General features: G+C 38.3%; 1 protein-coding gene across 2 annotated transcripts in view; it reads right to left on the bottom strand.

The window, feature by feature from the left end:
• ITGA3 (integrin subunit alpha 3) overlaps positions 1-12,861 on the bottom strand; it is a 1,049,629-nt gene that overhangs the window by 274,920 nt on the left and 761,848 nt on the right. For both annotated transcript variants that reach the window (XM_044055141.1, XM_044055142.1), the window contains exon 15: positions 7,003-7,168. In XM_044055141.1, the coding sequence (XP_043911076.1) occupies positions 7,003-7,168 (166 nt within the window). The remainder of the gene's footprint in view (positions 1-7,002; positions 7,169-12,861) is intronic.

Genomic DNA, 12,861 nt, shown 5'->3' with positions numbered 1-12,861 from the left:
AACCAGGAACCAAACAAAAATACTTTAAAAACTAAAAACTTGAATAAACAAAACAAAACAAAAAAGAATTCAACCAGCATACATGAGCTTTGTGCTAAAAACGCTGGTTTATTAAATGTTAATTCACAAGGCACAGCAAAACACTATGGCTAAGTGCTTTCACCTGAACAGGCATCATCAGAGTCATGTGCTTTCATTCAAACACACCTTAAATACTATACATCATTTCCTCTTTTTCAGTGCCCTCGTAAATTTAACCTTTGTCATACCGAAACATTTTCAGTTCTGTTGATAATTTCACTTAGGTCAAGGAATGCAGACATAAAAAAATGCATAAAATAAAAATAATAAAAAATAAAGACTGAAACTTCACAAAACTGTAATAATAAACTTAAACATCAAATATATGTACTGTTGTGACTCAGTCTTACAGAACTAGCAAAATCACAATAAACAATATTTCTAAAAACAATAATTCCATAATGCTTACATGCATGTCCATAACCTAACACGGTTTCCTCTTTTGTTTTAACACACTGGCTATAGAAATATATTAATTAGTTCCAGGTTGCACATTGGCATTCAGTCTAAGTTGCCATTTAGTTTCCTTGATTTCTATGTCTAACTTGGGGTCCCCCCCCCTCTATCTTCTCTGTAGTACCTATCAATTACAAAAATAAAATATTTTTTAATTTGAACATACAGATGAGTGTAGGAAAAGTAAACTGGATGTTTTCTCATTTTTAATGTCTCTGGTGTGCTCAGTAATCCTGTCTCTTAACTGCCTAGTGTTTTTTCCCACATAGAATGCTTGACAGGAAATGCACGTGGCCAGATAGACCACCATTTCAGTGTTACAATTACACCTTCTGTGGCATTGTAAGTTCCTATGAAAGCCTGCAGTTTCTATGTATGGGCCATCGCTGATGTACTCACACCAGTTACATGCCCCACATTTACTAATTCTGAGTTGTAATTTCCCTTTGTACCGCTGTCATCCGATTCCAGCCATTCCTCAATGTTCCTACCTTTGCTGTATACCACTCTGGGCCTTTGCCCCAGCTTACCCCTAAGCTCAGCATCAAAAACATTCTCCTAAATAACACTGAACATGGGGATCAGTTGGGGCATTAATTGATTGTAAGGTACAATAAATACCTCATCCTTCAAAGTAGTTCCCCTACAGTTGTTCCCAAAGCTCCCTCCTAATTTTTTGGTGAACTTAATGGAAATCATCTTGAAAACAACTTTTTATATTTTGAAGGGGAACTGTTTCATCAAACTACAGGAGTGACTATGGGGGCCAAATGTGCCCCCGTTTTTGTGAACTTGGTTCTGACAGAGTGGGAAAAACAATTTGTGTTCACCTCACCGTTTTGGTCTAAGATAATTTTATTTTTGAGATTCTTGGATGATATACTGTTTTGTTGGGGAGGCACGACTGATGAGGCAAAGGAATTTGTGGACTATTTGAATTTGACGGCATCCTACTTAAAATTCACACACCAGCTGTTTTTTTCCAAGATTCACTATGTAGATATAGAATTGGACAAAAGTCAGGGAACCTTGTGAATACCAGACACATTTTTTGGAACATTCCCCCCAACTAAGGCGTTCAGAACGCTTAATGAATAGGGGCACAAGACAGGCACGACAATGGGAGGGAAAGAACAACAAGAGGGGAAGGTGGAAAGGGATAGAGAGAGGTGGAATAGACAGTTTTAAATGATATTGTTGACAATTTACACAGGCAGCTTGATAGTCAAATTGTGTACAGTGAAAATAATGAAATGCAAACTGTTGCTCGTAGTAAAAGACACGATGTATTCAATGAAATGAATAACATTGATATAGATCTAAACTCACAGTGTGATCAGCCTTGTGAAGTAAACAGTGCTAACAGGTCATTTATGAATGTTTTGGAATTTTTTGATGCCTATTTAAACACAGATATGTTTTACAATGCATTGTCTGAAGCTACACAGATTGTAAATAAACACACTGCAGATATTGTGGTTAAGGACGAGTTTACCATCTACAACCTTAGTGACTTGTTGATCAGGGAAACACATTTTAAACTGTTAAAAAGAGGTTTTAACTTCATCCCTGAGTATAAAGTTGATGTGGTAAGTGTGTTGATAAACTTAAAGATGTATGTTAGAAAATTGAATTTGCATTTATTTTTCTCATCCCCAAACTATTATGCGGAAAATGCACTGGAACCCTTGAAGCCCACCAGTACTTTTATCCCCCTGTAATCCACTAGTCAATGTCCTAGAAAAATTGTTTGAGATCGAAATCAGGAAAATATGTGACACCTAGATTGGTTTTGTGGACAATTTGACTAGTGATGAAAGGGCAGTCCTAAGAGAATTAATAAAAAGCAAGGACTACCCGATTTATGAAACCAGATAAGGGGGGTGCAATATTAATTATGTCGCATTTGGACTATGCAGGAAAGATGTATGACATTCTGAATGATTCGACCACATATGAAAGAGTCTCAAAAAGTGTGGTGAACAGGGCATACACTAAAATTGACATTTTTTTGCAGGATGCACTATTTGAGGGGCTCATCACTAAAGTGGAATTTGATTATCTGACTAAAACTACACCTGTTATTCCATCCATTTTTGGCATCCCCAAGTGCCATAAGGACCCTTCAAATCTCCCCTTCAGACCCATAGTTGCTGCCAAGGGTTCAAAGACTGAGCCCCTGATGGCATATGTAGATCATTACTCGAAGGGGACTTTGCAGGTTTGCCCACAGGTTCTTAAGGACTCCTGGCACTGTTTGGAAATGCTTCAGGATGTTGACATGAGTAGGGATATCATGTTCCTTTCAATAGATGTGATCAATTTATTTTCGGTCATACCCCATCAGGAAAGACTGGAACTATATCACAATAGTTTGATTAATGGGCACTTGTTATTAAATGACAAAATTAATTTTTTGGTGAACTTAATGGAAATCATCTTGAAGAAAAACTTTTTATATTTTGAAGGGGAACTGTTTTGTCAAAATACAGGAGTGGCTATGGGGGCCAACTGTGCCCCTGTTTTTGTGAACTTGGTTCTGACAGAGTGGGAAAAACAATTTGTGTTCACCTCACCGTTTTGGTCTAAGATAATTTTATTTTTGAGATTCTTGGATGTTATACTGATTTTGAGGGGAGGCACGATTGATGAGGCAAAGGAATTTGTGGACTATTTGAATTCTACTACATCCTACTTAAAATTCACACACCAGCTACATTCTTCCAAGATCCACTATCCAGATATAGAACTGGACAAAAGTCAGAGAACCTTGAGATCAACCATCTATAGTAAAGATACTTATTGCAACAATTTTCTTCAGTTTGATAGTTGTCACCCGGCACACCAAAAAAAAGTGTGGTTAAGGGCCAGATGGCTCGGATCTCACAGTTAATTAATGATGACATGATGTTCCAACAAGAGATGTGCATCCTTATTGACACATTTAAAACTAGGGGGTACCCTATCAAAATGTTGCATAAGATAACGAATGAGGTTAATAAAGTCAGGACCTCAAAATTTGCACCCATATTGAGATCAGGAGGGAGTCTAGTGAACAACTGTAGAGGATCTACTTTGAAAGATGAGGTATTTGTTGTACCCTAGAATCAGTTAATGCCCCAAATACTCCCCAAGTTCAATGTTATTTGGGAGAATGTTTTTGATTCTGAGCTTAGGGATAAGCTGAGGCAAAGCAAAGTGGTATACAGCATAGGTAGGAACATTAAGGAATGGTTGGAATTGGATGACAGCGGTACAAAGGGAAATTACAATTCAAGAATGAGTAAATGTGGGGCATGTAACTGGTGTAAGTATGTCAACGATGGGCCATACGTACAAATTGAAGGTTTTCATAGCAACCTACAATGCCCCGGAAGGTGTAATTGTAACTCTGAGATGGTGGTCTATGTGGCCACGTGCATTTCCTGTCAAGCATTCTATGTGGGAAAAACAACTAGGTGGTTAAGAGACAGGATTGTTGAGCACACCAGAGACATTAAAATCAAGAAAACATCCAGTTCACTTTTCCTACACATATCTGTATGTTCAAATTACAAAAGATTTTTGTTTTTTGTAATTGATAGGTACGACAGAGAAGATGGGGGGTGACCCCAGGTTAGACATAGAAATCAAGGAAACTAAATGGCAACTTAGACTGAATGCCAATGTGCAACCTGGAATTCATGAATATATTTCTATAGCCAGTGTGTTAAAAGAAAAGAGGAAACTGTGTTAGGTTATGGACATGCATGTAAGCATTATGAAATTATTGTTTTTAGAAATATTGTTTATTGTGATTTTGCTAGTTCTATAAAACTGAGCCACAACATTATATATATTTGATGTTTAAGTTTGTTACTATTACAGTTTTGTGAAGTTTCATTCTTTATGTTTTATTATTTTTATGTTATGCATTTGTTTATGTATGTATTCCTTGACCTAAGTGAAATTATCAACAGAATTGAAAATGTTTAGGTATGGCAAGGGTTAAATTTCTGAGGGCACTGGAAAAGAGGACGTGATGTATAGTGTTTAAGGTGTGTTTGAATGAAAGCACATGATCTGATGATGCCTGTTGAGGTGAAAGCGCTTGGTCATGGTGTTTTGCTGTGCCTTGTGTATTAACATTTCATAACCCAGCATTTTTAGCACGAGGCTCATGTATGCCAGTCAAATTCTTTTTTGTTTTGTTTTGTATAGATCAATATTCACACTATCACCCCTTTTAAAAATTTTGGAGAAATGCACCCACTCTCAATTATTGGACCGTCTATTAACTAACAATCTTTCTTGCCAATTCACAACATGAATTTTGACCCAGCCAAAGCATTACAACTGCCCTATTAAGTTTCACCATCACTGTAAATCAACTCAAAAATTATAGGCAACTTGTCTCCTCTATCTTTCTAGATATATGTAAGGTATTTGACACAGTATCCCACCAAAAGCTCTTGCATGAACTCTTATCCCTTAACTTATCTACATATGCCCTCTCCTGGTTCTACAACTATCTTTCTGATCGGCAACAGGCTGTAAAGTGGCAAAATGATCTTTCATCCCTACTACCTGTAACTGTAAGTATCCCACAAGGCCCAATACTAGGCCCACTTCTCTTCTCTGTCTTCACAAACAAACTTCACAGCACTACACACCTTGCCAGTATCATGCAATATGCAGATGACTCCACTGTCATCTGTGCTGCACCCTCCCTGCCACAGCTTCTAGAAATTACCAAAAAATCATTTTCTGCCATCATATCTTGCCTATAAAACTATCAACTCGTACTAAACCCTAACAAAACCAAATTAATACTTTTATAAACAACCATCACAAATTCAACAGCCTCAGTCAGCACTTTAAAATCACCTAATCTAACAACATTTTAATAGAACAAATCTCTGAAACCAAGATACTAGGTGTCACTACTGATAACAGTTTGAGATTTGACAAGTATGTACCACTTGTTATTAAAAAAGCCCACATAAAATTAGGGTCTCTCTACAGAATTAAGACTTATCTCACCAGCTCATCCAAACAAGCTATCATCGGGACCCACGTATTAGCTATACTAATGTATGACTCCCCTATATTCACAAACCTCAGAAAAACAGAATTAAACAAGGCTGGAAACATGCTACCACAAGATCCCCAAATTCGCCACAAACCTACCTCACAGAACCCATCACTGTGTTGATTTCCCAACAACTAAAATGGCTTGAGCAATCCAATCCGTTATCCTTCAAACAATTTATACTAACCCACTCTATCATATACCAACCTGATAAATGTCCATCCCTCCATACTCTAGTACAAACCCACACTAATAACAGATCCCTGAGATCCTCTAACAAATTACTGCTAAAAATTTCAAAATCCAATAACAGCTTTGGGGATTCTCTTTATTCAAATGACATCTGTTAATTAAGGAAGTCCATCCTTCAGACTATTGTTAACAGCAGTATGTCCACCTTGTTCAAAAATCTGCTTAAGGCACATCTAAATGAACTTGGTTGTGCTCCTGCTCATCCCCTGGCTGAACAGATATTTTATTTTTCTTCTTTCGCCCACAAAATTTCATTTTTCCTTCACATCCACTCTTCCTAAACGACCAAACCAATCCCTGGGCCCGTTATGACCTTCTCTAACCCTCATCCGCAGCTATATATTCACTAGTTTCTACTCATCAGTCCTCTCTCCCTCTCTTCTTTCTTATTTCCTGTCTGCTTATCTTAAACCACATCAGAATTCTCTAGATAAACTGCACAACGTCCCTCTAAATTGATTGTTGTTGTCCATGACTGTTAACACTTGCATCCACGCTTTTTTGAACATTGTGGTACTTTTTTGAATATCTAACTGCTGTTTAGAATTTTTTCTTTAATGACGATCTCTAACTTCTGTAAACTAACTTTATATATCCTAGTATGTCTGTGTTGTTTAATTCTGTGAAAACAAGCAGTTGGCTATTGCTCCTGTAACTACTGTAATGATTGTACCAATCTCTGATTGTTTGCCTAAAAGCTGTACTGTTTTAAACTTTTTAAAACTTGTATTGTTTATATGTGGCACTTTTCTCCCCAGGCTTCCACTGAAAATGGGCTACTTGTCCAGTCGGACCTCCCCGGTAAACAAATGTCAAATAAATAAATAATATCCTGGTACTATGAACCAGCATGTGGAATCTCAGTCCAAACTCAGCACACAAAACCAGAGCACGTGTAGTTAATGATGGACTAAAGATCAAGTCATGGTTTATAAATCGCATAAAACATCATATGTGTGTTCGGTATATATTGGCAGTATTTCCTGCCTGACACCAAGACTAGCAGTTAATGAAAAGTTAGTCAGGACAAGAAACAATCCACTTTAGTCGCATTCTAGTCAGACAGACATTGTTAATATAATGAATACATGAAAACATATACATTATCTTAAAGAGTTCAGCAATGTCACCTAGGTACGTACTGATCTAAATGCTGAATACAGGAGTGTTGGAGGGAAGGTAATGTTCAATGATGACTGGTGTGCGTCTTCACCTTTTTTGTCACCTGATGGAAAATTTGTGATGTTCAAATTCAGAGCAAGTTTCTTCACATCCTGTCTGTATTCTAGAACCTGTACCTCATCTTTCCTATTCAGATAAGAAAAAAACAAAGGTTAATGTTACAAACATCATTTCATATCGTCAAAATGAGGAAAATGTGGGTATTATACTAAACTGCAAATAGCAAAGAATGGCTGTCAATATCCGATACAGAACTATAACACGACATTATTAAAAATAGTAAAAAAAAAATGACAAAAGAAAAAAAAAGCTAGTAGGCATTTACATAACTAAACTTCTTTTATTTATCCTTTACTGACCAGGTTAGTCCCGCTAGGCTAACAGCCCCTTTTCAGGACAGATCCAAGGTAGTATTTATACCATTAGAGGAAATTTGGCCAGAGCAGTGAGAACTTCCTCTACTCTTTTTGACAGGTGCTGTGAGATCTTTTACATCTACCAACTCAAGCAGACGAAGCCTCTGTTGAACATCTCATCCAAAGAATGAGACGATCAGGATTATAGTAACCTTGTTATACCAGACTGCAGCATCACTAATCAATCTATCTGGTGTGGGAGTAGAACCATCAGCTTTTGGTACCCAGGATGATGTCCTACCTTTGTACCACTAACACTGTTCAATTTTTGATAAGAAAATCTATTCTAGTAGTGAGAATGTTAGAAACTATAGCTGGCAGACTCATAGTCCTTTGTAAAATGTGTATTAACTGGGGTATCCTATCAAGATGATGATCCTGCACCTTACATTATGACGGAATGAGGAAGTCTAATCGTTCCAACATGGGTGCTCACTGAATGAACTTACTCTTTAGGAGCCACTATGTGAAAGCAGGGCAAGCATACAAACTGAAGCACATGGGTCGCTTCATGCCAGATTTGTCACACACAGAGGTCCATTTGTCTGTAAACCTGAATGGGCTCTAGTCCTAAACACCAAACCTGAAATAGTGGCATCTGAGTATACTATAAAAGTTACTATAAAAATGTGGTGAGGCATTTTTTGGCTAAGAGGATAAAATAAGGTTCCTTCTATTACTCATGGATTGGGGTTTGGCATAATGGTTCAGGTGTTTATTTGCAGCCACAAAGTACAGGGTTTGATTCTTTTACTGATGGTTTTGGCATAATGGTTAAAGTCTTCACCTTACAGAGTTTGATTCTGATCCCTGGATATTGGTTAAGCTTAAAATGACCATTTAGGGCAGATAGCCCAGTATTCACCTATGAATCTATGGCTGTTGCAGGAATGTTGGTTCATAAAATTGTCCCTACCCTGAGCTTTCATGGGAGGGGTTGGCATAATTCTTAAAGTCTTTGTCTCACATTTGCACAGCACAGCGTTTGATTCTAGCCTCTGGTTATTGAGTATGCTTGAAATAGTCTGCACATTTATAGCCTAATATTTGCCTAGGAACTCCTACGTTGTGAATGTTCAGCAGCTGGGAGGAAGTAAAAATGTAAAGTATTACTCAGAGGCAGCAGAAAAAAAACAATTCCTCTTTCATAAATTTACTTAAAACTGTGAATCAGTTATCACAATAGGTATGCAAATTCTAAGAGAAAAAAAAACAGACAGAAAGAAAAAAAAGAAATTAACAACATTAATAAAATAAAACTAAAACTCTACTATGTCATGACAAAGAAACAGATTTGTTTTAAATGCCCACCACACAAAGACAGAAGCATCTCTGTGCTTCAGCAAAACATGTCAGACTGACTCATATGATATAAATTATAAAGAGCATAATGTTTGTTATATAAGCCTTTAGTGCAATTACTTTTCTTTATGTAAAACAATGCTACAACATAACCTAGAATTATAGAGTGCTACAAACGAATGTTCGCACCACTACCTTCATAAGCTACAATGGAACAGTCAAACTGTGTTACCTCTTTTTTTTTCAACAAACATCTTTATTAAATTATCATGTATATGCCGTGGTGGTACAGTGGTAGCATTGTTGCCTCGCAGCAAGAAGTTCTGCTGTTCGATTCTCGGCTGGAGTGCCTTCTGTATGGAGTCTGCATGTCCTCTCTGCGGTCGAGTGGCCTCCGAAAGACATGTGTGAATGGGTGTGCATTTGCTGAAGGCTGGGCATCGGGCTGGCAACTCGGCACCATAAAAATCTACTGCCAATCATTAGCGGACCTGAGTTCCGCTGTGGCGACCCCTAACTGGGAAAAGACAAACAACAACATTAAATTATCATGTATGACATAGACAATCTTAGATTTATATAAATGAAAAACAAACACTGACACCACTTTGTGTGCAATATGTCACAAAGACCTTGGTTGCAGTTTCTCTGCTAAAAACAAATGGTGCTTGGATTATTCCGTTACAACTACTCATCCAGTTTGTAAGGTTCTGTCCTACTTTTAACCCACTCAAGCTTACCATATACTCACCAACGTGGCACTTAGTCAAATTATTTACTGGAGTTCTGACAGACCACATCCAGCTTTGACGCTATTTGCTGGTCAGATCTGAATAGTTTTGCCAGCTTACATCTTCCACTTCTCCCAGCTATCCTTATTTGTTTTAATACCTCTCTTTCCAGTTACATTTTTTCTGCCTTTCTATTGCTCTGCACTGATGTCTTTAACTCTTGGGTCTCCACTGCTTTGCCTAACATTCCCTTTGGGAAAACCCGGTTCCTATGAATTACCACATTGATGGTAGTCCACTGAATACAGAAGGAGTTATAAGAGATCTGGGAACACAGATTGACAGCAACCTCTCTTTTGACCACCACATTACCACTGTGGTCAGAAAGTCCTTCTATGTGGCACATCTCATTACTAAGGGTTTTGCATCCAGGAAGAAAGAGGTCTGGCAAAGCCGCAAAAGTACCTCACAAAGAGGATCCAAGGCTTTAAACATTTGTCCTATATGGACAGACTAAAAAAATTCCAACTATTCTCTGTTTCATATCACCTACTTAGAGGTGATCTCTGCTTGATTTACAAAGCCATGTTTGACCCAGCTCTGTTAGAAATGCTACATCTACAGAAGTCGTAATCCCTCCACACCACACTCTCCAGAGACCTCAACCTCATTACCACAATCAACAGAACATGCTGGAGGGACAGGTTCATAACCCAGAGACTGCCCATGCTATGGAACAGACTTACCATACATGTCAAGCAGAGCACCTCACTGGCCCTCTTCAAGAGAACCCTGATGAGTGGATTTGAAATAGAAAATTCATCCCAGAGATCACTCCTGCGGCTTTACTCGACAGAGGCAATAAGAACTAAGGTCGGGTGGCATGATGGCAGGGTAATCCTATGTGCTAGGGTTGTAAAGGCTCCAGGGCCATTGGCCAAGTACACACCTATGAACCTATGACCTTAGGAACATGAAATATACCACCGCATGATCATTGTTGACCATCAGAGATCTCATCTTAACATCATGATGTTTGTCCAGGCAACTGAGGGCAAAGTCCAGAACATTGTTTTGTTTGATGCATCTATAGACAACCACCTAGAAGGATAGGCAAGTTCTTCCTGATCCAGAGATTCTTTAGGGATCCTTTCACTCTTCTTTTTGGATGTAGAAACTGATCGGTCTTCAGCTGGAAGACTGGGATCACCACAATCCTCATTGGCTTCATGTCCTGAGCCTATAAACCAAAACTCTGCCTTCTGTCACCGATTTGTACGAAGGGTAAAGGACTGTGTCCGACCATCAGCTTTCCTCAGTCTGCCTGCACTCTGACAAGCAGTGTGCTTGGATCATGCATTTTCACAGCACTGAGCACATCCCAGTTCATCAAAGATGTATCATTGAATGCTCTTCTACTGAATATTGTCACTATACTCTGAGCCTGCTGAACCCTGGGAGTGAGAAGCTAGTATCTTACTTCTGAGTTTAAACAACCTCAGAGATAATATATTTAAAAATGGGCAAACTTCTCTTGGTTGAAATTAACATTTATGAATTGTCAGCATTACTTTTCTCTTGTTTTAGACTACGATTTTACTTCTTGTTTGTGTTATTTTAACTGGGAAAGTCCAGCTGGGCAGGACACATTTATATTGGTGGTACAAAGGCTCTACATTATCATATTACAAAATGTAACAATAATACATTACATATTCAGATACAATGACAGAGGTACTGGAAATTACTGAACACGTTACAATAAACCAACAGTAATAAGGTATTACATTAATTGAGAATGGCAACAAAAGTATACTGGTCATTACAGTGTAATGAAAATGACAGTTATTATCTATTTCCAAATAAGTCAGAATCGGTGATCAATAGCAGAATGATCTATTACATTTTTGAGAAGGCAACATATTGAGTCACTAAGGTACCTGTTACAAAAAGAAAAACACACACACACAGACACACACACACAGACACACACACAGACACACACACACACACACACACACACACACACACACACAGACACACACACACACGCAGACACACACACACACACTCACTCACTCACAAAATAAAGGTTCTAGCAAGATACAGTGATGTACATATAGCTGTTGAATACAAGTGAAATTAGTAGTTAGATATTACAGTAATGTAGCAGCAATGAGCCGTTATTAGCTGACTGTGGACAGGATGAGACTTTAAGGTGCTTCAGGACTAGGCCTTCTAAGCCTTGTTTTTTTACCTTTCTCTGGCTCTATGCTCCCAAAGTTTCAGACGCAAACTAAAAGACAGCAGGTATGCTTTTGGTAAAACATGCTGTGTGTCCTGGATATTTTAACTGTAAGTGCAAAGGAAAGTGAGGATAAGATGAACCACAGACATTGTGATCTGTAACAAATACTGTAAGCATTTTGATAAAAAGGTGAACAAAAGGTGCACTGGCCATCTTCTGCTGAAAAGGAAGTGAGGTACAGAGAAACAGCAACGTAATACTGAGGATGGGGATTGAACGATGTCATTGTGCACAACAAAATATCCTGAATAAATGGAAATGCCAAGAAACCATGCTTAGTCTTTGATAAGTGTGAGACATCTCAGTCTAATGATTTACATACTAGAGTGTGAACAGAAAAGCATCAACTGTGTGGTATAGAGGTTTTGTTCCTGACAATGTCTCAGATGATCCATGTTCAAAGAGTGGCCTGGGCACTGGGGGAACTGCTCAGGGGGAGATGGCATCATACCCACTTCGGGATTATTAATGCAAAAGCTTAGAAGTGCAACTCCTGTACTTAAGACCCAGAAGGAAAGTATCTGCATGTGTGTGTGTGTGTGTGTGTGTGTGTGTGTGTGTGTGTCCATGTATGCATGTGTATGTATGTATGTGTGTGTATGCATGTGTGTGTATGCATGTGTGTGTATGTCTGTGTCCATGTATGTGTATGTATGTGTGTGTATGCATGTGTATTTGTGTGTGTGTGTGTGTGTGTGTGTGTGTGTGTGTGTGTGTGTGTGTGTGTGTGTGTGTGTGTTTTATTGGCACATTCAAATAAATCCCTCAAATGTCTCTGGATGGTGACCATGATCACTAGCTCTGACTTCTATCTTCTGGTTTCCTCAGACTCTGTATGGCAAGAGTAATAACTGGACCTAAAACATAATGAGGTCTGGTGTTTTTTAGGGGACATTGTAGTGGGGCAAAAAATCAACAGTTTTAAGAGGATAAAAAAAGAGAAAAAAAAAACCTAAGAGGCCACATAACGTAGACAGACCATGAAAAACAACTGTCATATTTCCAGTGGTGGGTGTCAAAATATGGCCTACCAACCAAAGTTTCTATAATGCTTTAGACGAC

This window comes from Protopterus annectens, chromosome 13.part0 (assembly GCF_019279795.1).
Source record: "Protopterus annectens isolate FY-2018-M chromosome 13.part0, PAN1.0, whole genome shotgun sequence".
Classification (NCBI taxonomy): domain Eukaryota; kingdom Metazoa; phylum Chordata; order Ceratodontiformes; family Protopteridae; genus Protopterus; species Protopterus annectens.
The sequence above is the reverse complement of the archived record's forward strand: the minus strand, read 5'-3'. Positions and strand labels throughout refer to the sequence as shown.